This window comes from Salvelinus namaycush, chromosome 40 (genome assembly GCF_016432855.1).
Source record: "Salvelinus namaycush isolate Seneca chromosome 40, SaNama_1.0, whole genome shotgun sequence".
Taxonomy (NCBI): Eukaryota; Metazoa; Chordata; class Actinopteri; order Salmoniformes; family Salmonidae; genus Salvelinus; species Salvelinus namaycush.
In genome coordinates this window covers 18061696-18088204 of record NC_052346.1, presented here as the reverse complement: position 1 = coordinate 18088204, position 26509 = coordinate 18061696, and the positions used below count along the sequence as shown (strand labels likewise).

The 26509-nt window shown below is 44.9% G+C and overlaps 2 protein-coding genes and 1 non-coding gene across 5 annotated transcripts; 2 read left to right on the top strand and 1 right to left on the bottom strand.

Annotated features, from left to right (window-relative positions):
- The first annotated feature begins 1027 nt into the window (after nt 1–1027).
- On the top strand, nt 1028–14199 carry LOC120033113 (periodic tryptophan protein 2 homolog). Its single transcript, XM_038979375.1, has 18 exons — nt 1028–1153; nt 1239–1351; nt 2093–2287; nt 2388–2531; nt 2707–2842; nt 3210–3430; nt 3639–3782; nt 3983–4053; nt 4175–4311; nt 4620–4768; nt 5026–5324; nt 5571–5751; nt 5890–6037; nt 11736–11910; nt 12389–12607; nt 12810–12960; nt 13117–13191; nt 13340–14199. Exons 1-18 carry the CDS (start codon nt 1136–1138, stop codon nt 13497–13499), a joined length of 2736 nt encoding a protein of 911 aa, XP_038835303.1. The 5' UTR covers nt 1028–1135; the 3' UTR covers nt 13500–14199.
- Nucleotides 14092–26509, bottom strand: LOC120033117 (glycerol kinase-like). Of its 3 annotated transcripts, XM_038979380.1 has the most exons (20): nt 26261–26449; nt 25039–25112; nt 24820–24926; nt 24653–24730; nt 24470–24549; nt 23916–24053; nt 23429–23538; nt 23099–23165; nt 22838–22855; nt 20644–20679; nt 20462–20529; nt 20295–20337; nt 20064–20144; nt 19850–19928; nt 19566–19662; nt 19233–19438; nt 18974–19117; nt 16787–16873; nt 16265–16351; nt 14092–15793 (listed from the first exon to the last, which is right to left on the bottom strand). In XM_038979380.1, the coding sequence occupies exons 1-20, from the start codon at nt 26351–26353 to the stop codon at nt 15783–15785; spliced, it is 1704 nt and encodes a 567-aa protein (XP_038835308.1). In that variant the 5' UTR covers nt 26354–26449; the 3' UTR covers nt 14092–15782. The 3 variants fall into 3 exon arrangements, with proteins under 3 accessions (XP_038835308.1, XP_038835309.1, XP_038835310.1); XM_038979381.1 differs by lacking the exon at nt 22838–22855 and having other exon boundaries at nt 26261–26509; XM_038979382.1 differs by lacking the exon at nt 16265–16351.
- On the top strand, nt 23257–23332 carry trnaa-ugc. The gene has a single exon. It is a non-coding gene; the product is annotated as a tRNA-Ala (tRNA).

The window sequence follows — 26509 nt, the reverse complement described above, 5'->3', positions numbered from 1 at the left end:
AATACGATCAATGATCTGCATGACATGAGAGAACACTTCCAGCTCCATTCCTTCTGGGAAAATATTCCACCAGAACGCCATCATTCCTTTGAAAACTGTTCTTCTCAGGCAGTTCTGTAGGCCGCCGCCCCTTCTCTCTCTCTCTCTCTCTCTCTCTCTCTCTCTCTCTCTCTCTCTCTCTCTCTCTCTCTCTCTCTCTGTCTCTCTGCTCTCTGTCTCTCTCTCTCTCCGTCTCTCTCTGTCTCTCTGTCTCTCTGTCTCTCGCTATCTCTCTCTCTCTCTGTCTCTGTCTGTCTCTCTCTCTCGCTCTCTCTCTGTCTCTCTGTCTCTCTGTCTCTCGCTATCTCTCTCTCTCTCTTTCTCTCTCCGTCTCTGTCTGTCTCTCTCTCTCGCTCTCTCTCTCTCTCTGTCTCTCTGTCTGTCTCTCTCTCTCTCTCTCTCTCTCTCTCTCTCTCTCTCTCTCTCTCTCTCTCTCTCTCCATCTCTGTCTCCCCCCTCTCTCTGTTGTCTGGTAGTTGGGGACTATCTATTGTGAATGAATTATTGGGGCAGACAGGATTGGTGTATGCAGTAGACTGCATTCAGTTCTTATGCACAATTACATCTTATGATCAATGTTCTAGGACAATCCTTTAGGTAAATAATGTGCACTTTGTCTGCAGGGAGCTGATTGTTTAGTCTTTGTTCCTAATATGTTAATCTGTCAAGAGTAAACATCATCTAACCTACTTTGTAATTGGATTAACATTCTTTACAAGTTTATCCGTCTGCACAATGTAAAGCTACAAAGCTTTGCTTATGACTCAGGGTTATGGGGTTCCCACGGATATGTATGGCAATATAGGAGGCTATTTAAATTGTGTAACATACCAGTTTATTAAAGTCACCTTGAGGAGTTTTGTATGGTCTCAAAAAAATATTTGTAACTTTTCACTTTCACGTGCATTTACCCTCCTCAACGTTAGAGGGCTCTGTAGATTTCCCTAACAACTCGTAAGTTTCCCTTTTTATACACGGAAATGACTACTGTCAACATACCGACACATGTGTGGCATGCTTGAAATAAATGAATGTACTCTTTCTGTGATGTTTATGATAATTTAAATAATAACAAATATAGGGAACAACTACCAACATGAAGTTTGCTTACAGGGTAAGTGATACCACTTAGTAGATTGTATCTGCTTGCTAGCTTTTTAGTTAGTTAGCTAGCTAATCTTTCTAATTTCTGCCTCTAGTTTTCCAATTTGTTGGGAGCTGTGTATCGTCATGGGAATCTGAGTTTCTCCAAGGATGGCAACTCTGTGATAAGTCCGGTGGGAAACCGCATCTCCGTCTTTGATCTAAAAAAGTAAGATAGCATCTGATTACAGGATTCCTAGTATCTGATAACTAGCTGACGTTACCTGTTATAGCTAGATTCCTAGTATCTGATAACTAGCTACATGTTATAGCTAGATTCCTAGTATCTGATAACTAGCTACATGTTATAGCTAGATTCCTAGTATCTGATAACTAGCTACATGTTATAGCTAGATTCCTAGTATCTGATAACTAGCTACATGTTATAGCTAGATTCTTAGTATCTGATAACTAGCTACATGTTATAGCTAGATTCCTAGTATCTGATAACTAGCTACATGTTATAGCTAGATTCCTAGTATCTGATAACTAGCTACATGTTATAGCTAGATTCCTAGTATCTGATAACTAGCTACATGTTATAGCTAGATTCCTAGTATCTGATAACTAGCTACATGTTATAGCTAGATTCCTAGTATCTGATAACTAGCTACATGTTATAGCTAGATTCCTAGTATCTGATAACTAGCTACATGTTATAGCTAGATTCCTAGTATCTGATAACTAGCTACATGTTATAGCTAGATTCCTAGTATCTGATAACTAGCTACATGTTATAGCTAGATTCCTAGTATCTGATAACTAGCTACATGTTATAGCTAGATTCCTAGTATCTGATAACTAGCTACATGTTATAGCTAGATTCCTTTACAAGACTGTTGATTAAAATACATTTGTAACTTATTGCGTTTGGAGAACAGACTGACTGATCACGTTCTCTTTCTAACAGCAACAAGTCAGAGACACTGCCAGTGTCCACTGCCAAGAACATCATCTGTGTTGGCCTCTCCCCTGATGGGAACCTGGCTATACTGGTGGATGAAGATGGAGCGGCGTTGCTGGTCAGCCTGATCACAAGGGCTGTTCTCCATCACTTCCACTTCCACAAACCTGTGGCCAGTATCCGCTTCTCTCCTGATGGCAGGTCAGTCCCTCACTCATCATGACACACGCTGCATTGCTACATCATTACATCAGCTGATGTAGCCTAATGTCTGTTGGTGTGCCTCTCTCCTGGTCCTCAGGAAGTTTGTGGTAACCAAGGAGAATGTAGCGTTGATGTACCACGCTCCCGGGAGGAACCGGGAGTTCAATGCCTTTGTCTTGGACAAGAGCTACTACGGACCCTACGATGAGACCACCTGCATCGACTGGACCGACGACTCCAAGTAAGCCACTGGCCCACCTAGAACATGTTTCATGTCACCTGGCAATGGAAAACCAGCTAACACTGCTTACCCCTACCACTGGAGTTTAGCATCCCCCAGTATACAGTCTTGTGACCCTTCATTATATAATTGTAGTATAGAGAAACCCCCTGCCTTAACTCTGTTTCCCACGCAGGTGCTTTGTGGTGGGCAGCAAAGACATGTCTACCTGGGTGTTTGGAGCCGAGCGCTGGTCCAACCTCATCTACTACTCTCTGGGGGGACACAAGGACATCATAGTGGGCTGCTTCTTCGAGAAGGACAGTTTAGATGTGAGTGTTCTCTCTCGGGTTTCCCCCTCAGCCCTTCTCTGTGTCCAACATGTTCTGGGTTTCTCTATGTGCCCTGTGTGTGTTTGCAGATTGGAACCTGCGTGTGGTTGTGCATCATTTACCGTATGTGAGTTAAAGGGATACTTCGGGATGTTGTCAACGAGGTCCTTTGTCTACTTCCCCAGAGTCTGACAAACTGGTGAACACCGTGTTTATGTCTCTGTGTCCAGTATGAAGGACGTTACAGGTAGCACAATGACTTGAAGTGTAAGGGTATCTGCTAGCATGCCAAAACCCCAAAGTATCCCTTTAAGTGTGTGTGTGTACATGTTTCCATAGTGACCTGCTGAATATGTGTGTGTTCCAGTTGTACACAGTGAGCCAGGACGGGACGCTGTGTGTGTGGGAGAGTGATACGGAGCTGGACGGGCTGGTTCTGAGAAAGACCAGGCTACCAGTGGAGAGAGGAGAGGAGGAGAGAGGAGAAGGAGAGGAGGAAGAGCCCAGAGGAGAGGTGATCAGAGGGAAAGGAGAGAGACCCAAGGAGAAGGAGGGAACCAAGAACGTCAGATACAAACAGAGGAGCAAGTATGTCATCTCACAAACATGTTGAAGTATCTGTGGTACAGCAGCATACTGCCTCAACGGTTTGTCTGGCCATGAGTCTTACCAAGTCTTACCAAGCGATTTACAAATAAAGACTGATGATACTTACATTTGTTTTGGGCCGACTGAGTGTTACCAATGTGAGGTTGGTTTCTGATTGGACGCTGCCTGTTGTGTTGGTCTCCATCAGACACTTCTTCAACAAGGAGGGTGACTTCAATAACCTGACGGCTGCAGCGTTCCACAAGCCCACACACATCCTGGTGACTGGGTTCGCCTCGGGGATCTTCCATCTCCACGAACTGCCCGAGTTCAACCTCATCCACTCCCTAAGGTCAGGGGTCACACACACGGACACACACACACTAACTCCTCGACTGTTGAACCACTCAATGACCAGTTTCATTCAGCCCCCAAGCCTGCAGTTCTTACTCGTGGGTGTCATTCATCATAAGTTGTTAGGACAATTAGGTTTTGTTGTATTATTGGCTAGTAGCAATAACTGAGCCTGTATGTTTTCATGTGTTCTTTCAGTATCTCAGACCAGAGGATCGCCACAGTGTCAATGAACAGCTCTGGCGACTGGATAGGCTTTGGCTGCTCAGGTATGGTCTCATGGTGTCTCAATTAACATACCCAAATAGCACATCCAAACTTGCAGTGTTTAACAAAGGAACAAAGTATCATCAATTACCCGTGTGACACGTTGCCTTGTGTGTTGTCCAGGTCTGGGCCAGCTGCTGGTGTGGGAGTGGCAGAGTGAATCCTACGTGTTCAAACAGCAGGGACACTTCAACAACATGGCCGCCCTGGCTTACTCCCCCGACGGACAGTACATCGCTACAGGAGGGGATGATGGGAAAGTGAGTTCTTATACATTTTTCTCCGTGGCCTGTTAGCTGCTGCATCTCAGTTGTTCTGTTGTGCCAAACCACGTGTTGGCTGAATGATATAACGTTTTTGGAATACCAAGGTCATGAAAATGGTGACCCTGGCCATGACCCCACTTTCTGCGGGAGCTTTAGGGGAAGCTGGGATATGCAAGAAACACAATTTCATTACACAACTAATATAAGCACCCCCCAAATGATTCTATGGTTAGGTAACAACAGCAGGATTTTCCTGTGTTTTCAAACAGGCATGTGAATGCTGATGGTTTTCTGTGTTTCAGGTGAAAGTGTGGAACATGACCAGCGGCTTGTGCTTCGTCACCTTCACAGAACACACCAGCTCTGTCACTAACGTCACCTTCACCTCCAGAGGCTTTGTCATCGTCAGCGCCTCCCTGGATGGAACGGTACGAGCCTTCGACCTGCACAGGTAAGAGAACACACCTGGTGAAGGCAGCTTCACCCCACCCCTACACACCACACCACAAACCTGTTTAAGACAGACATGCACAATACTCACCCTTTCAATTAAAACAACTAGCAATGTAACATTATATAAATCTTCCCAGAAACATGTTTTCCCTTTCAATCACATACACTAGGAAGGTTTCATAGAGAAACAGGCTCTATGGTTAATGAGTGGTTCATACTGATAGTTGATTGTCTGGAACTACTGTATCTACACAGGTACCGTAACTTCCGGACGTTCACGTCTCCGCGGCCGGCCCAGTTCTCGTCTCTGGCGGTGGACCCGAGCGGGGACCTGGTGAGCGCTGGGGCCCAGGACTCCTTCGAGGTCTTCATCTGGTCCATGCAGACTGGACGCCTGCTAGAGGTCCTGGGGGGCCACGAGGGCCCGGTGAGCTGTCTGTGCTTCAGCCCGGTGCAGTCCATCCTGGCCAGTGCATCATGGGACAAGACGGTCCGCCTCTGGGACATGATGGACAGCTGGCAGACCAAAGAGACGCTCCGTCTCACCTCTGACGGTAAGCCCCGCCTCAGTCTCCCCTCAGTCCCTTCTACAGCTCTCTGACTGACAGTCATGTTAATGGGATAGTTTTCTGCTAAATGAGCATTTCTTCGTCATTTTCCTAATCCAGAGTTGTTAGTTGTTTCCAGACAGACACTTAGTCATAGTGTGGCTGAGTGTAGAGACGATTTGGGATTCAGCGGAAGTAATGGTAGTAGGGGAAACACTGAATGAATGTCTCTGTCTCCGATTGGTTGTGCAGGCCTGGCGGTGTCGTACCGGCCGGATGGTCAGGAGCTGGCCGTGGCCACGCTGGACGGAGAGATCTCCTTCTGGAACCCCCAGTCAGCCAATCAGACAGGCTCGGTCAGCGGACGCCACGACCTGGAGATGGGACGCAAGGAGACCGAGAAGATCACCTCCAAACAGTCCGCCAAGGGCAAGTGAGTGGAGTAACCTGTGTGTTTCTGCCAGTGTTCTGGTTATTGGACCAACAGTTAATTTCCCTAGCAGCGTCTTAGCAATTACCTCACAGTTTCCCTTCGGGCATTAAGTGTGGCCACCCGTACTGTGTATTCCAGGTCCTTCACGTCGCTGTGCTACTCTGCAGACGGGGAGTCCATCCTGGCTGGAGGCCAGTCCAAGTTTGTCTGCATCTACAACATCAGAGAACAGATCCTCATGAAGAAGTTTGAGATCTCCTGCAACCTGTCCCTGGACGCCATGGAGGTACAGTACTGACCACAGGCTGACCTTCAGAGCATATATACAGTACACCTTCAGAGCATATATACAGCACACCTTCAGAGCATATATACAGCACACCTACAGAGCATATATACAGTACACCTACAGAGCATATATACAGCACACCTACAGAGCATATATACAGTACACCTACAGAGCATATATACAGTACACCTTCAGAGCATATACAGTACACCTTAAGAGCATTGATACAGCACACCTACAGAGCATATATACAGTACACCTACAGAGCATATATACAGTACACCTTCAGAGCATAAATACAGCACACCTACAGAGCATATATACAGCACACCTTCAGAGCATATATACAGCACACCTTCAGAGCATATATACAGTACACCTACAGAGCATATATACAGTACACCTTCAGAGCATATATACAGTACACCTTCAGAGCATATATACAGTACACCTACAGAGCATATATACAGTACACCTTCAGAGCATAAATACAGCACACCTACAGAGCATATATACAGCACACCTTCAGAGCATATATACAGCACACCTTCAGAGCATATATACAGCACACCTTCAGAGCATATATACAGCACACCTTCAGAGCATATATACAGCACACCTTCAGAGCATATATACAGCACACCTTCAGAGCATATATACAGCACACCTACAGAGCATATATACAGTACACCTACAGAGCATATATACAGCACACCTTCAGAGCATATATACAGCACACCTTCAGAGCATATATACAGCATATATACAGCACACCTACAGAGCATATATACAGCACACCTTCAGAGCATATATACAGCATATATACAGTACACCTTCAGAGCATATATACAGCACACCTTCAGAGCATATATACAGTACACCTACAGAGCATATACACAGCATATATACAGCACACCTTCAGAGCATAAATACAGCATATATACAGCACACCTACAGAGCATATATACAGCACACCTTCAGAGCATATATACAGTACACCTTCAGAGCATATATACAGTACACCTTCAGAGCATATATACAGCACACCTTCAGAGCATATATACAGCACACCTTCAGAGCATATATACAGTACACCTTCAGAGCATAAATACAGCACACCTACAGAGCATATATACAGCACACCTTCAGAGCATATATACAGCATATATACAGCACACCTACAGAGCATATATACAGCACACCTTCAGAGCATATATACAGCATATATACAGTACACCTTCAGAGCATATATACAGCACACCTTCAGAGCATATATACAGCATATATACAGCACACCTACAGAGCATATATACAGCACACCTACAGAGCATATATACAGCACACCTACAGAGCATATATACAGCACACCTACAGAGCATATATACAGCACACCTACAGAGCATATATACAGCACACCTACAGAGCATATATACAGCACACCTACAGAGCATATATACAGCACATCTACAGAGCATATATACAGCACACCTTCAGAGCATATATACAGTACACCTTCAGAGCATATATACAGTACACCTTCAGAGCATATATACAGCATACCTTCAGAGCATATATACAGCACACCTACAGAGCATATATACAGCACACCTACAGAGCATATATACAGCACACCTTCAGAGCATATATACAGTACACCTTCAGAGCATATATACAGTACACCTTCAGAGCATATATACAGCACACCTTCAGAGCATATATACAGTACACCTTCAGAGCATAAATACAGCACACCTACAGAGCATATATACAGCACACCTTCAGAGCATATATACAGCATATATACAGCACACCTACAGAGCATATATACAGCACACCTTCAGAGCATATATAAAGTACACCTTCAGAACATATATACAGCACACCTACAGAGCATATATACAGCATATATACAGCACACCTTCAGAGCATTTATACAGTACACCTTCAGAGCATATATACAGTACACCTTAAGAGCATTTATACAGCACACCTACAGAGCATAAATACAGTACACCTACAGAGCATATATACAGCACACCTACAGAGCATATATACTGCATATATACAGTACACCTACAGAGCATATATACAGCACACCTACAGAGCATATATACAGTACACCTTCAGAGCATATATACAGCACACCTACAGAGCATATATACAGTACACCTTCAGAGCATATATACAGTACACCTTCAGAGCATATATACAGCACACCTTCAGAGCATATATACAGCATATATACAGTACACCTACAGAGCATATATACAGTACACCTTCAGAGCATATATACAGCACACCTACAGAGCATATATACAGCACACCTACAGAGCATATATACAGCACACCTACAGAGCATATATACAGCACACCTACAGAGCATATATACAGCACACCTACAGAGCATATATACAGCACACCTACAGAGCATATATACAGCACACCTACAGAGCATATATACAGCACATCTACAGAGCATATATACAGCACACCTACAGAGCATATATACAGTACACCTACAGAGCATATATACAGCACACCTACAGAGCATATATACTGCATATATACAGTACACCTACAGAGCATATATACAGCATATATACAGTACACCTACAGAGCATATATACAGTACACCTTCAGAGCATATATACAGCACACCTACAGAGCATATATACAGCACACCTTCAGAGCATATATACAGCACACCTTCAGAGCATACAGTGGGGCAAAAAAGTATTTAGTCAGCCACCAATTGTGCAAGTTCTCCCACTTAAAAAGATGAGAGAGGCCTGTAATTTATCATAGGTACACGTCAACTATGACAGACAAAATGAGGGAAAAAAATCCAGAAAATCACATTGTAGGATTTTTAATGAACTTATTTGCAAGTTATGGTGGAAAATAAGTATTTGGTCACCTACAAACAAGCAAGATTTCTGGCTCTCACAGACCTGTAACTTCTTCTTTAAGAGGCTCCTCTGTCCTCCACTCGTTACCTGTATTAATGGCACCTGTTTGAACTTGTTATCAGTTTAAAAGACACCTGTCCACAACCTCAAACAGTCACACTCCAAACTCCACAATGGCCAAGACCAAAGAGCTGTCAAAGGACACCAGAAACAAAATTGTAGACCTGCACCAGGCTGGGAAGACTGAATCTGCAATAGGTAAGCAGCTTGGTTTGAAGAAATCAACTGTGGGAGCAATTATTAGGAAATGGAAGACATACAAGACCACTGATAATCTCCCTCGATCTGGGGCTCCACGCAAGATCTCACCCCGTGGGGTCAAAATGATCACAAGAACGGTGAGCAAAAATCCCAGAGCCACACGGGGGGACCTAGTGAATGACCTGCAGAGAGCTGGGACCAAAGTAACAAAGCCTACCATCAGTAACACACTACGCCGCCAGGGACTCAAATCCTGCAGTGCCAGACGTGTCCCCCTGCTTAAGCCAGTACATGTCCAGGCCCGTCTGAAGTTTGCTAGAGAGCATTTGGATGATCCAGAAGAAGATTGGGAGAATGTCATATGGTCAGATGAAACCAAAATATAACTTTTTGGTAAAAACTCAACTCGTCGTGTTTGGAGGACAAAGAATGCTGAGTTGCATCCAAAGAACACCATACCTACTGTGAAGCATGGGAGTGGAAACATCATGCTTTGGGGCTGTTTTTCTGCAAAGGGACCAGGAAGACTGATCTGTGTAAAGGAAAGAATGAATGGGGCCATGTATCGTGAGATTTTGAGTGAAAACCTCCTTCCATCAGCAAGGGCATTGAAGATGAAACGTGGCTGGGTCTTTCAGCATGACAATGATCCCAAACACACCGCCCGGGCAACGAAGGAGTGGCTTCGTAAGAAGCATTTCAAGGTCCTGGAGTGGCCTAGCCAGTCTCCAGATCTCAACCCCATAGAAAATCTTTGGAGGGAGTTGAAAGTCCGTGTTGCCCAGCAACAGCCCCAAAACATCACTGCTCAAGAGGAGATCTGCATGGAGGAATGGGCCAAAATACCAGCAACAGTGTGTGAAAACCTTGTGAACACTTACAGAAAACGTTTGACCTCTGTCATTGCCAACAAAGGGTATATAACAAAGTATTGAGAGAAACTTTTGTTACTGACCAAATACTTATTTTCCACCATAATTTGCAAATAAATGCATTAAAAATCCTACAATGTGATTTTCTGGATTTTTTCCCCTAATTTTGTCTGTCATAGTTGAAGTGTACCTATGATGAAAATTACAGGCCTCTCTCATCTTTTTAAGTGGGAGAACTTGCACAATTGGTGGCTGACTAAATACTTTTTTGCCCCACTGTATATACAGCATATATACAGCACACCTTCAGGGCATATATACAGCACACCTTCAGAGCATATATACAGTACACCTTCAGAGCATATATACAGTACACCTTCAGAGCATATATACAGCACACCTACAGAGCATATATACAGCACACCTACAGAGCATATATACAGTACACCTACAGAGCATATATACAGCACACCTACAGAGCATATATACAGCACACCTTCAGAGCATATATACAGCACACCTACAGAGCATATATACAGCATATATACAGCACACCTTCAGAGCATATATACAGCACGCCTTCAGAGCATAAATACAGCACACCTTCAGAGCATATATACAGCACACCTTCAGAGCATATATACAGCACACCTTCAGAGCATATATACAGCACACCTACAGAGCATATATACAGTACACCTACAGAGCATATATACAGCATATATACAGCACACCTTCAGAGCATATATACAGTACACCTACAGAGCATATATACAGCACACCTTCAGAGCATATATACAGTACACCTACAGAGCATATATACAGCACACCTTCAGAGCATATATACAGCACACCTTCAGAGCATATATACCGCACACCTACAGAGTATATATACATTACACCTACAGAGCATATATACAGCACACCTTCAGAGCATATATACAGCACACCTTCAGAGCATATATACAGCATATATACAGCACACCTACAGAGCATATATACAGCACACCTACAGAGCATATATACAGCACACCTACAGAGCATATATACAGCACACCTTCAGAGCATATATGCAGCACACCTTCAGAGCATATATACAGCACACCTACAGAGCATATATACAGCACACCTACAGAGCATATATACAGTACACCTACAGAGCATATATACAGCACACCTTCAGAGCATATATACAGCACACCTACAGAGCATATATACAGCACACCTACAGAGCATATATACAGCACACCTTCAGAGCATATATACAGCACACCTACAGAGCATATATACAGCACACCTTCAGAGCATATATACAGCACACCTTCAGAGCATATGTACAGCACACCTACAGAGCATATATACAGTACACCTACAGAGCATATATACAGCACACCTACAGAGCATATATACAGCACACCTTCAGAGCATATAAACAACATATATACAGCACACCTACAGAGCATATATACAGCACACCTACAGAGCATATATACAGCACACCTACAGAGCATATATACAGTACACCTACAGAGCATATATACAGCACACCTACAGAGCATATATACAGTACACTGTGCTAGTAGAATGGCGGCTAGCAGTCTTCTAGTCAGATGTTGCGTGAGATTGATCTTGTCTGTTTTCTGTCTCCTTCAGGAGTTCTTGGACCGGAGGAAAATGACAGAGTTTGGGAGTCTGGCGCTGGTGGATGAGGGGGTGGGTGATGGGGACGGGGTAGAGCTCAGTCTGCCAGGGGTTAGGAAAGGAGACATGAGCTCTCGCCATTTCAAGCCTGAAATCAGAGTGAGCTCTCTCCGCTTCTCTCCTACTGGTTAGTATGAGGATTACAAGTGTCTTATCTGAGCTGGTTCTGCTGAAGAGTCCACCTGGTGCATCGTTCTGTACCACGGATATCCAATGTAACGCTTTTCTCTCTTTCCCCTCCACCTCTCTCTTCTCTCTTTCCCCTCCACCTCTCTCTTCTCTCTTTCCCCTCCACCTCTCTCTTCTCTCTTTCCCCTCCACCTCTCTCTTTCCCCTCTACCTCTCTCTTCTCTCTTTCCCCTCCACCTCTCTCTTCTCCCTCCACCTCTCTCTTCTCTCTTTCCCCTCCACCTCTCTCTTCTCTCTTTCCCCTCCACCTCTCTCTTCTCTCTTTCCTCTCTCTTCTCTCTTTCCCCTCCACCTCTCTCTTTCCCTTCCACCTCTCTCTTCTCTCTTTCCCCTCCACATCTCTCTTTCCCCTCCACCTCTCTCTTCTCTCTTTCCTCTCTCTTCTCTCTTTCCCTTCCACCTCTCTCTTCTCTCAGGTCGTAGCTGGGCTGCTACCTCCACGGAGGGCCTGCTGACCTACTCTCTGGACGGGGCGCTGGTGTTTGACCCCTACGACCTTGACCTGGACGTGACCCCCGTCAGTGTCCGTCGACAGCTGCGCCAGGCCGAGTGGGCGGCAGCCATCGTGCTGGCGTTCCGCCTCAACGAGACCGCCCTCACACAAGAAGTCCTGGAGGCCGTGCCACACCACCAGAGTGAGTGCTCATGGGCATTTCTGTTTCCGTGAAGGTGTCATGTGACTTTAATTTCTGGTCAGAAGTGCTGCGATCTGTACTTGTTTGTAAAAATGAGAGGTTGGGTCTTGGAGGATGTAAGAGTTAGTTTTTTGTGACCACAGACCAGTAGATTATCATGGGTGTAGTCACACGCCATCAGCATGTCCTCTCTGTGTTTTAGTTGCCGTGGTGTGCGGCTCCCTGCCTGATGTCTATGTAGAGAAACTGTTAGGTTTCATAGCATCAGCCCTGGAGCGATGTGGTCACCTGCAGTTCTACCTGAGCTGGTCCCAGTCTCTCCTCACGCAGCATGGACAGAAACTCAAAACCAGGTGGGTACTGCTGGCCACAAACACACCATAGAAATAACAGGCTTATCTTCCATATCAAAAACAGTTCAACATTTACTGAGGAGAAATGGCATCTTGTAGTCATTTAGATAAAGGATTGTGAGGGCAGACTGCTAAACACTGTTTTGTGCTGATCAGGTCTGGAGCCATTCTTCCCACCATTCAGTCACTGCAGAAGAGTATTCAAAAGCACTTTGAGGATCTCTCGAAACTGTAAGTTCAAATATACTACACATCTCTCTTTTTTTCTCTCACAAAGTTATGTTTTCTCTCTGTCTCGGTTCAGACTGTTACAGATCTGTGTGTGTGTCCTGTAACAGTGTGGAATGTGGTCGTGTTCATTTGTCTGTGTCCTGTGCAGTTGTGACTGGAACATGTACACCATCCGCTACGCAGTCGCCCTGTCGAAGCAGAAGGGTGTGAAGAGGACAGCGGGGGACGCTCTCTGTGACAAGGACGAGAGCGAGGACTCTGAGGTGATGAGCGAGGCCTCTCTGGAGGAGACAGACATGCTCATGTAGCCACAACCTCTTGAGTGGTGTACTTCCCTTCATCCACTCTGACCTGAATACAGGGCCAGGAAAACCATTGAGAGGTATGAAGCAGACCCACTGCAGTTCTACATCCAACCACTGATAAAGTACAGTGACGTAGCTTCAACAAGGTTCTGTTACAATAGCCACACTAGCATACCACTGCTACATTCCAATGAAGCAATGTATTGAGCAAGCATTTTAAGTACTGTAGTATGCTAGGATGAACATTGGAATATAGCCCACAGAGACACTGACCTCATCACACAGGGCCTCTCCCAGTGCCTTCTGGGAAATCAAGATGGCCACCAACAGGCCAAAGGAGAAGGACTGTGGCAGACCACAAAGGGTTAACCTGTGCTAGTGAAAATCTGTTTATTTACAAAGTCGTTGCAAACGTGTTTTTTGTTGTTGTAGTAAACTGCTTGAAAAATGACTGATTCATAGTTTTGTTAAGTTACCTGGAACACCAGCTCCTGTGATGGGGGAAATGTATACAGTTAAGGACCGTGATATTATTTTGGATACCAAGTAGCAATTCTATATTTGTTAGCTTATAGTAATTCTGAGTTGCTAGTGATACTAAAATAAACAATTTTATTTCAAAATCAGCAGTATTTTTCAAAATGAATGTCATTTTCCTAACCCTGATATGCAGGTCTGTACAGGCTGACATTTGGACAACTGGTTGTTCATCTCATAATATACACCACATGAGAAATATACATATCCACAGTACAGGGGTCAGCTAGATGCAAAATCATACCTGATGACAATAGTAATCAATTGACCCTCGAGTGGCTTGAAAGTTCCTTTCAGAACAATACTGGTCTCCATTTGACTTCATATTAAACGGGTAAGAATTTCAATTACTTGCATGTATATTTAAAGGAAGACTCGAATCAGTAGTCAGATGCAAGAACTGTGCTGGATTCAATCCGTATCGCGGAAGGTCCGTGTCAAAATGTAAAGGTAATTAGCGATTGAGTCAACGTATACCGTGAATGCAGTCTCTGAACATTGCCTTTAAATTTCAATCCAGCATATCTTCCAAGATATGGATTGAATTCTGCCTTTAATGTCTGGTGTCTTCCAAACTGAAACCTTTTATATCAATTTTGCTTACTCTGGACAATGCATTCAAAGACATCCATTGGCCAAATTTACAGCAGTATTCAGTTGCCAGAGAGTCACTTCTTTTTGGTACATTAAATCATAGATAAACAATGGGTCCCTTACTCAGGCTTGCGTCCCAAATGGGTCCAGGTCAAAGGTTATACTCTACATAGAGAACAGTGTACCATATGGGACAAACCCTCACTTAGAAGTTAAGTTGCCCCAGAGCACAGATCTAGGATCAGCTTACCTTACCCCAGTCCTCCATAGGGGGGAACACTAACCACCCCCAGATCAGTGCATAGGGGCAACTACATCCTTAAACAGTCTGTCTATATACATGGCAACTTATAAAAGTAACCTAAACTTTCTTTACACAAAGACTAGTCCTTTACAATAACCCTGCATTACCATTTCTTGGGGCCATGAAATTCAAGTTCTCCAACCCAAACGGTCTCAGCAGGCAGTGGGTTCAACAGGGTTAGAAAAGGGTTTCTCTCTCAGACCATTTACATACTAGACAAACCCAGAACAAAATCTAAAAAGTGCTCCAGAAACCCACATTGCAGTTCATTGTGAGGCCCTTACCAACATCAGGCTACCTTTCCAAGATAACGTTGGGAGAACTCATTCAAGCACGACAGTGAAGAGAGGGATGTGTGACCGTGACAGCAGGGCAATGTCACAATTGACAGATTGTGTTTTTGGATTAGATAAGAATTTGGTGTTCCGTGAATAGCACTACATTAGTGAATATCCTTCGACAGACTGATCATTGACAAAAATAAGGAACCAAAAATGACATGGATAGATATTGCATACACAACCCATATTCACAGTCACTACACCGCCCATTCACTCAGTCACACAAGAAGAGCAGTGTCCATTAGGATCTAGAGCAACATCATTCCTAAACACCAGATTTATTCATACTGGGTCCATTCCACACTACAGTTCCCATCAGCCACTAGGCTCCAGGCCAACAGTTGGGTTTCCAGGTAACGGTTGGATTGGAGCGTTGACATGGAATGTTTGTTTTGGCCATTCAACCAAAGGTACGGGGAGGGAGTGGTCCGGTAAAACTGAAGAAAGCAGGATGTGTCCTTTCCTGGACCCGCCCCTTCTGATCCACTGCAATGCATCACGGGCCACAGTCTACTTGTGGCCTGGGTAAAAACAAAACAGAGAGAAAAGTTGAATACCACCAGGGCACATAAGAGGGGATGTTTTGCTATACATGCTAGGGATTGAAACGACAGGGTAATGTCATGCAGCTGATGCAAGAATGCAATCTGGTACTATCGCTAAGTCGTGGAAAGAAGAGCTAGCAGGTGCTATGGTGTTACTGCAGGAGAAACAATCAGGTAAAGCATGTGATTCTTGCAGTAGCAGCAGGTTGGGAGAGCTAGCTAGTCAGTCTAACTGTTAGAGCAAAGCATACAGATTAACCACACAAACACACACCACTTTATCCCTCAGATCAACCAAAAACTAGTCTGTATGATAGAGTACACACACACACACACCACAATGTTCAGTCAGATTCATTCATCCTTGCTCATACAAAGTACATGTACGTCACACACACTTCCTCTCTCATGCACTGTTAGCACATCCACACTAAAGTGGACACTGACCTGCGATGTATTTTGCTCCAATTAACATTAACATGCTACCCAGAATGTAAAAGCCCAGTGGGACACTACTGAAGATACTAGTTTCACCTGGACGATGTCCAAACCCAGGTCCAATTCAAGCAAGACAGAGGAGAGAGAGAGAGACAGCGGGACACAGAATTACCACCTCTGGGTACAGCTTAACTAGCCTGTTCCAAGATCCCTTTATTTATACTGTCTTGCCAACTCCTACGGTCATTGGCGTGACGATGACCATAAGAGTTGGCAAAACAGCACAAACAGGCCTGGGACCAGGCTACAGCTCAACAACAATATTGCCACTCTAGATTACAATGTCTTGGACTTTTTCTCCAGTTTAGAAGTTTACTGTGTTTTTAGGAGTTGGAACAGCCACCCAGTCTATCACTGTATTCATTAGGGGCGCCACTGTTCAGTCTTACTGTCCCTTGTTGTTATTCACATTGCTATTATGGACCAGCCTACATTAAACCGGTCAGTATTGAAGTGGAGAACAGTCCCTACCATTTCCATTAGAGATGGGTTCAGTGGTTTCCCAGTTCATGGCTCTCTGTACGGCCTTCTTCCAGCGAGCATATCGAAACTCACTCTCTACAGAGCAGAGAGAGGAGAGAACGAGAGAGGGGGAGAGAGAAAGACAGAAATAAATACATAATCCCATTTATTCACATGGGCACAACAGCAAACATTCTGCAGTTGTTTGCTGTGTTCATGTATATTGTCCTTACCATAGGCTCCCTGACCTCCAGGGTTCATAGAGAGACAGAGAGACAGACAAATACTTGACCCATGTCTGTGTTCAAACAAAAAGGAACTGCTAGCAATGAAATAAGGTAACAGTGGTGTGCCTTACCTCCAGAATTGATAGAGACCAATACTTTTAACCTACAGTACCAGTCAACACCTTGGACACACCTACTCATTCCAGGGGTTTAGATTTTTACTATTTTCTAAATTGTAGAATAATAGTGAAGACATCAAAACTATGAAATAACACATATGGAATCATGTAGTAACCAAAAAAAGTGTTAGATCAAAATATATTTTATATTTTGAGATTCTTCAAACTAGCCACCCTTTGCACACTCTTGGCATTCTCTCAACCAGCTTCATGAGGTAGTCACCTGGAATGCATTAACAGGTGTCCCTTATTAAAAGTACATTTGTGGAATTTCTTTCCTTCTTAATGCGTTTGAGCCAATCAGTTGCGTTGTGACAAGGTAGGGGTGGTATACAGAAGATAGCCCTATTTGGTAAAAGATCAAATCCATATTATGGCAAGAACAGCTCAAATATGAGAAACAACAGTCCATCACAGGGCTCCCGAGTGGCACAGTGGTCTAAGTCACTGCATCTCAGTGCTAGAGGCGTCACTGGCTGTGATTGGGAGTACCATAGGGCGGCACACAATTGGCCCAGCATCGTCCGGGCTATGCTGTCATTGTAAATAAGAATTTGTTCTTAACTGACTTGCCTAGTTAAATAAAAAGGTTCAATATTATTATTATTTTTGAAATGTTTACTTTATGGCATGAAGGTCAGTCAATCCGGAACACTTCAAGAACTTTGAAAGTTTCCTCAAGTGCAGTCACAAAAACCATCAAGTGCTATGATGAAACTGGCTCTCATGAGGACCGCCATAGGAAAGGAAGACCCAGAGTTACCTCTGCTGCAGAGGATAAATTCATTAACGTTAACTGCACCTCAGATTGCAGCCCAAATAAATGCTTCACAGATTTCAAGTAACAGACACATCTCAACATCAACTGTTCAGAGGAGACTGCATGAATCAAGCCTTCATGGTCAAATTGCTGCAAAGAAACCCCTACTAAAAGGACACCAATAAGAAGAGACTTGCTTGGGCCAAGAAACATGAGCAATGGATATTAGACCGGTGGAAATCTGTCCTTTGGTCTGATGAGTCCAAATGTGAGATTTGTGGTTCCAACTGCCGTGTCTTTGTGAGATGCAAAGTAGGTGAACGGATGATCTCCACATGTGGTGGTTCCCACCGTGAAGCATGGAGGTGGTGTGGGGGTGCTTTGCTGGTGACAATGTGATTTATTTAGAATTCAAGGCACACTTAACCAGCATGGCTACAACAGCATTCTGCAGCAATACGCCATCCCATCTGGTTTGCGCTTAGTGGGACTATCATTTGTTTTTCAACAGGACAATGACCTAACACACCTCTTGGCTGTGTAAGGGCTATTTTACCAAGTAGGAGAGTGATGGAGAGCTACATCAGATGACTTGGCCTCCACAATCACCCGACCTCAATCCAATTGAGATGGTTTGGGATGAGTTGGACCGCAGAGTGAAGGAAAAATAGCCAACAACTGCTCAGCATATGTGGTAACTCCTTCAAGTTGGAAAAACATTCCAGGTGAAGCTGATTGAGAGAATGCCAAGAGTGTGCAAAGCTGTCATCAAAGCAAAGGGTGGCTACTTTGAAGAATCTAAAATATATTTTGATTTATTTAACACTTTTTTGGTAACTACATGATTCCATGTGTTATTTCATAGTTTTGATGTCTTCACTATTATTTAAAAATTTAGAAAATAGTAAAAAATAAAAACCCTTAAAATGAGTAGGTGTCTAAACTTTTGACTGTTACTGTATGTCTGTGTTCAAACAAATAGGAACTGCTAGTATTGAAATAAGGTAACAGTGCTTTACATGTCCCTTACCTTCAGGGTTGATTTGTGGCTCAAACTTCTCAGAGGTGACCTCACTGAGGTCCTCAGGACGCAGGCTCCAGACACTGACCCCCTCTGCTGCCCCCGCAGCCATGGCCGCCCCCAGGGCAGTAGTCTCAGGCATGGAGGGCTTCACTACAGACAACACATTCTTCCTCATCATTGTTGATATTAACATTAACATAGTTTGTGTGAACGAGAGAGACAGACAGACTTATAGAGAAAGAAACAGAGAGAGAGAGTCTCTTACCAACGGGGATGCAGAGTATATCAGCTTGTAGCTGCATCAGTAGTCTGTTGGAGGTCATGCCCCCGTCCACCTGGAGCTGGGTCAGAGGGATGCCACTGTCCTGGTTCATCGCATCCAGGATCTCTCGAGTCTGAAAGCAGACAGCTTCCAATGCAGCGAAGGCCAGGTGACTCTTGTTAGTGAACTGAGTCAGACCACAGATTATCCTGTGTATGAGAGCGAGATAAGTTATTTTACACTTCTTGATTTAACGTTCCTTCTTGACCAAATGTAAGGGAAAGAGAATGAGCTCATTTAAAGACTATGCTGAATCCAAGTTGTTCTAGTACTCACCCTCGTGCACTGGGCTCCCAGTAGGGGGCGTACAGACCAGAGAACGCCGGGACAAAGTAACAACCGTACGACGTGCCCACTGAAGCCGCCAGTTTCTCTGAGGATGAAGGAAACGAGGAGGAAAGGTATGGAGACGAGAGGTATGGAGACGAGAGGTATGGAGACGAGAGGTATGGAGACGAGAGGTATGGAGAGGAGAGGTATGGAGAGGAGAGAGTTATGTCATGAGGTGTTCTGGAACACACTCCTCTACTAGTGTTGTGAAGGACAGGACTTCCCCTTACCCAGCTCTGTGGAAGTCTGAATGATCCCCAGGTTGTCCTTCAGCCAGCGAACCACAGCCCCCGCTATGGCCACTGAGCCCTGGCAACGACCAATCATAGACCAGTAGGGGAATTAAGGACCAATCAGAAAATAGAACTGACAACAACAGACCAATCAGGTCAGCGATGACTGCATAATAGTGCTGTACAAGTTTAATCTATGATCCATGCCTACCTCTAGTGCGTAGCAGGCAGGTTTGTCCCGACCTAGTTTGTACGCCACCGTGGTTAGTAGGCCATGCTCCGACATGACAGGCTGCAAAAGATAACATGATAACAGTTAAACAGATATGTTAAAACAGAACTTTCAAGAGATAGGCAAATGCCTGTCTAGGCTGAGTGATGTCACAGATGAATGTTCCACATTTATTTTTATTTTTTTAAAGATCATTTGGAAGAAAATCACCTTGGCTCCAGTGTTTCTGAGTAGAAAGCAGCCAGTTCCATATCTGAAAGATAGTCATACCTGGTCACTGACGTTTATCACAGCAAAATATCTCAAAACGATCTTACAATACATCCCAAATATATGGTTCTATCACCAGCTATGAAAAACCTATGGAGAGGTCTTACGTGTTTTTGGCCTGCCCTTCCTGAAAGCACATCTGTCCAACAAGAGCAGCCGATTGGTCCCCAAGACACTGTAAACAAAGACCCTTCAGATTGGTGGGAACAGGTGCCAATCACTCCTCATAACATCAGGAAATGTAATAAGAGACCTTGAATAGAGTAAGACAGGATGTTTCAAAACCTACCCCTGAGATGGGTATGCCACTAAGAGAGCCCGATTTCTGTCAAAGAAACAAAACGTTAGAAAAATGAAACCGCTTCACAGCTTAAAATTCTGGCCAACTCTGTTACCACAAGACCCAGCAAAGCAAGACTCTTCCCTGTATAAAACGCCATGCCAGTTTGATGTTTCAGGCTGCCGTAGAAGTGTTGCTTGTGTACAGACTGTACAAGTGTTTTACTATACAGTATAGTGCTATAGCCAACAGAAGTTCTCGATACAGCCAATCAAAGAGCATGAAGGAGACAGACGAATGTGGTTGTCTTGGAGACAAATGGTTTAAGAAACACAAGTCAAATATCTTCACTCCCATTGAACTCACTATAACCCTCAATGACCAAAAGGGGCTAGGGATCGAAATGGAACTGAGCCGACCGAAATGGAACTGAGCCGACCGAAATGGAACTGAGTGGAAGAGTGAAGAGATTTACGGGACAACTTGTAGAAACACGTCAACGGGATGAGGAGCAGCCAGACAGGAAGTAGACAGCAGCCCACTGAACACCTGGGCAAGGTGTGGGGCATTGCAGTAAGGTGTAGGGCGGCATCATCCACAGTAGCGGAGCGGCATGCCACGACAGGAGCAGGAAGCACACACCCATCCAGTACATTTCCAATCTGATCCAGGACGGTTTGGTGAACGTCAGTTTTACAAATACACTACAAAAGTATGTGGACACCTGCTCATCCAACATCTCATTCCAAAACCATGGGTATTGATATGGAGTTGGTCCCCCCCCTTTGCTGCTATAACAGCCTCCACTCTTCTGGGAAGGCTTCAGGGACTTGCTTCCATTCAGCCACAGCAGCATTAGTGAGGTCGGACACTGATGTTGGGCGATTAGGCCTGGTTCGCAGTCGGCGTTCCAATTCATCCCAAAGGTATTTGATGGGGTTAAAGTCAGGGCTCTGTGCAAACCAGTCATGTTCTCCAACACAGATCTTGACAAACCATTTCTGTATGGACCTCGCTTTGTGCAAAGGGGCATTGTCATGCTGAAACAGGAAAGGGCCTTCACCAAACTGTTGCCACGAAGTTGGAAGTACAGAATAGTCTAGAATGTCATTGTATGCTGTAGCGTTAAGATTTCCCTTCACTAGAACTAGGGGGCATAGCGCGACCCATGAAAAACAGCCCCAGACCATTATTCCTCCCCCACCAAACTTTACAGTTGGCAATATGCATTGGGGTAGGTAGCGTTCTCCTGGCATCCACCAAACCCAGATTCATCCATCGTACTGCCAGATGGTGAAGCGTGATTCACGCGTTTCCACTGCTCCAGAGTCCAATGGTGGCGAGCTTTACACCACTCCAGCAGACGCTTGGCATTGCGCATGGTGATCTTAAGCTTGTTTGTGGCTGCTCGGTCATGGAAACCCATTTCATGAAGCTCCCGACAAACAGTTATTGTGCTGACGTTGCTTCCAGAGGCAGTTTGGATCTCAGTAGTGAGTGTTGCAACCGAGGACAGACGATTTTTACGCGCTACGCGCTTCAGCACTTGACGGTCCCGTTCTGTGAGCTTGTGTGGCCTACCATTTCGCGGCTGAGCCATTATTGCTCCTAGACAGTTCCTCTTCACAATAACAGCACTTACAGTTGACCAGGGCAGCTCTAGCAGGGCAGAAATTTGACGAACTGACTTGTTGGAAAGGTGGCATCCTATGACAGTGCCATGTTGAAGGTCACTGAGCTCTTCAGTAAGGCCCTTCTACTGCCAATGTTTGTCTATGGAGATTGCATGGCTGTGTGCTCGATTTTATACACCTGTCAGCAACGGGTGTGGCTGAAATAGCCGATTCCACCAATTTGAAGGGGTGTCCACATACTCGTGTGTGTAATATATATATATACACTATGTGTGTACCATGAAAATCTATTTCACCCAAACTTTTAAAATGCTTTATATCCTATACAATAAAGGGGGGGATCAATATAAGTACATTTAGGGTGAGGCGTAACTCCCTAAAAATAAATATATTTGTCTCAAAGCCTTCAAAAGTCTTGCTCAACACATCTAACCATTGTCTTCTCAATGGCTTGGAAATGCACCTTTGGATGGTTCAATCACTTTGACACAGAAGCAAGATGACTGGGGATCACGTTCTGACATAGCAATAACAGTGATGAGGACATCGATGAAGACCCCAATACTCACCAGGCTAGAACATATTTTCTATAGACAACAGGGACACACAAAAGAATGCTTGTGACAACACCTCAAGCAAGTACAGACTATGAAAAACAGACTAAATGCCCTACGAACGTGATTCATAAATGCTTATGATTGGATAGAAGTACAGCTAAGCACAGGTTCAGTTACATAATAATCATAAGCATGTTGAATAGACAGAGCAACACTTCATAATTCACCTTCTCACAACCCACAGACACTCACACAAAGACAACGGGGACTTACCATTAAGCCGTAGATTTCTGAGGAACTCCTCACTTTTGGGAGAATCTCCATTGGAATATCAAAATACCTGAAAGAACGTGTCAAAAACAGGAACAGGTGTAAATACACAGAAGATATGGTTTGTCTCACTGAATGGACATGTATGAGGGAGTACACGGGGCCCCGTGTGGCTCAGTTGGTAGAGCATGGCGCTTGCAACGCCAGGGTTGTGGGTTCGATTCCCACGGGGGGCCAGTACAAAAAAAAGTATGAATGTAGGTACTTGTAAGTCGCTCTGGATAAGAGCGTCTGCTAAATGACTTAAATGTAATGTATTGGACGTTCACCTACTTGCAGAGCTCTGGGTCCCAGTCCAGGGTGTGGATGTTAAACAGCATGGTCCTGCTGGCGTTGGTCACGTCTGTGCAGTGGACTCCCCCACTCTTCCCCCCTGTCAGACACTGTGGGGGGGCAAACACAGACACCTGTCAGACACTGTGTGGGGGCAAACACAGACACCTGTCAGACACTGTGTGGGGGGCAAACACAGACACCTGTCAGACACTGTGTGGGGGGCAAACACAGACACCTGTCAGACACTGTGTGGGGGCAAACACAGACACCTGTCAGACACTGTGTGGGGGGGGGGGGCAAACAGACACCTGTCAGACACTCAAGGGGGGCACAGACATTACTGGACACATGTAGGATCTAGTCAGAAACACAACAGAGGACAACTTGTCTTGGAGTAGACAGATGGCCATGGTGGCCTTTTCCTATCCTTACCACTCACACACAGACATCATAAACCTTATCTAAAGAGGTGTGTCCCTCCTACCCAGATGAGCCAGGAGTCGATGGTGCCGAACATGGCTCTGTGTGTCAGGACTGCCTCAGCGACCTCGTCCACATTATCCATCAGCCAGCGAAGCTTCACAGCACTGAAGTACGTACTGATTGGGAGACCAGTCTTGTGCTGAGCAGAGAGAGGGGGCCAATTATAACACATACCTCAGAGAGGGGGGCCAATTATAACACATACCTCAGAGAGGGGGGCCAATTATAACACATACCTCAGAGAGGGGGGACAATTATAACACATACCTCAGAGAGGGGGGACAATTATAACACATACCTCAGAGAGGGGGCCAATTATAACACATACCTCAGAGAGGGGGGACAATTATAACACATACCTCAGAGAGGGGGGACAATTATACACATACCTCAGAGAGGGGGGACAATTATACACATACCTCAGAGAGGTAGAACTAAGCTTCTTCTTTTGTTTTACTTCAGATAGTTGGAATAGTTGGATTGTTTCTTGGACACACTTAAGCTAGGCTTGATATAAACATGACTATCTGCAGTCTGTGTTCCCCGGCATCTCACCTTCAAATGGTTCTTGTTTCTCCCAGGTGTCTTGTTGATCAGACGCTCCACGGTCGACTGGGTCCGCAGGTCCAGCCACACTGCACACAACCAACACAACCTGGGTCTTTAAAATCCTTCCAGGTCTTAGATGATGGCTTTAGGTCATGAGGAAAGAGATGTGAACACATATTCATATCTCACCGATAGCATTGTAGAGGGGCTCGCCTGTCTCTTTGTCCCAAACCAACGTGGTCTCTCTCTGATTGGTCACTCCAATGGCTAGAAAGGTTCACGTTTGGTGAGTGAAAGTCTGTAGTATGAGGAAGCGTTTGCGTGGGTGTGTTCAGTATGTGGTGTGTGTGTTTTACCTTTGATGTTGGAGATGTCAATGTTGAGCTGGGTGAGTTTCTCACAGGTTCTCTCCATACACTCGTACACAGACTGCAGGATCTCTTTGGGATCCTCCTCCACCCACCTAAACAGAGGGTTAAAGGTCAGAGGTTAATAGACCTCAGAGGTTACAGGTCATCCAGTTTGAATGGAACTAATAGGGGATTTGTAGAGGCAACACGACTGCATGTACCGACCCTTCCTTGGGGAAACTCTGGTTGATCTCAACCTGGTGGTGACTGAGGAGCTCGGCTGTTTTAGCATTGAACACCTGGGGATGAGAAGAGAACAGGAGTGAACACCTGGACCAAAGTATCTCTGCTACCTAAACCGCAGAGTGGAACTGAAAAACAACAGATGAAAACAGGAGAGACGGACGACAACAGGAGAGACAGCACACAGAGTTATGATGTATCAGTTGTGGGAGAGAAGAGAAGAGGGGACAGCGTTAAAGGAGACGAGACAGACAGCTCTATGCCCCATCACAGTAGTATCCTCAACAGCAGACACCTCTCCAGGAAATGTGACAACAATAACACGGATAACACAGCTCTTTAACAAATCAAAAAGTGTCCTTGTTAGTCATTAGCTTTCACACACACCCACCACTCCTTTCCTGCCTTCCGAGGGCTAGTGAAACATTTTGAGATTTTAGGGGTGACCTGTCAACCTGTCCATTCTGGTCCAAACAGGCTTCCGTAGGACACAACAGCTGGTTTCAATGTGGGGTAAGAAGATGCCATAGGGGGATAGCAGCAGGGGGAGGACTGGGACAGAGTGAGGGAGAGAGTCCCTTCAAGCCTACTGTTACACAAACCTCAGGCACTGGAGGATGTGCTGGTCTGCACAATGAATGAATTACAGACTCAGCATTTCTATAGCGGCTACACATTAGAACAGGATAGTCCTATCAACAAAGGGCTGGTGTGTGTATGTGTGTGTGTGTGTGTTCAGGCTTTCACTCCAGCCATCAGGTTCATGTGCTTAGTGTTAAATCAAGTATTTCTGCTGGAGAAAGAGCCTGCAACCACACCAGCCATTTGGAGATTTAGGCCTAATGGCTGCAACAACCGAGATTGGACACCACCCTTACAGAATTTACAAGCCGAAATTACATCCAAGAGGAAGACAGTAATTTAGTCAATTAGCTAGGAAAATTGAGTTAACTGTCCCTTAGTTAGTCCCACTACAGGCCTGCGTGTTTGTGCATGAATGAACGATTACTAAACAACAAATCTGCAGAAAGCACAAACATTCCGTCGATAGGACTAGAATGTGTACGACTATATAGGCTACATTAAAAAAGGATATCGGAGAGTTATAACGGAATCAACCGGGTGTCTAACTAGGTTATTTAAAGGACATTCCCCGTTAGGCGAGAAGAACCATTCAATGCGACTGCGGGGGGTTGTAACTCACCAGGAACCGCGTCGAGCTCGTTCCCTGGTCGATGGCAGCAACGAGTGGCCCCAGCATTACCCTGCTCGAAGACGCAGCCATTCTACTGTTCATGTGCCCTGTGTCCTTGCTGTGGTCGGGGCTAGCACTGGACTGTAGCTGGTTTTCTTTTGCCACTGCCTGTAGCTAGCTGCTGACACTTCGACCGCTTAAGCTCACAGAGACGCATGCGTGAGACTGCTTCTGATGACGCAGCAGCACCAATCATTG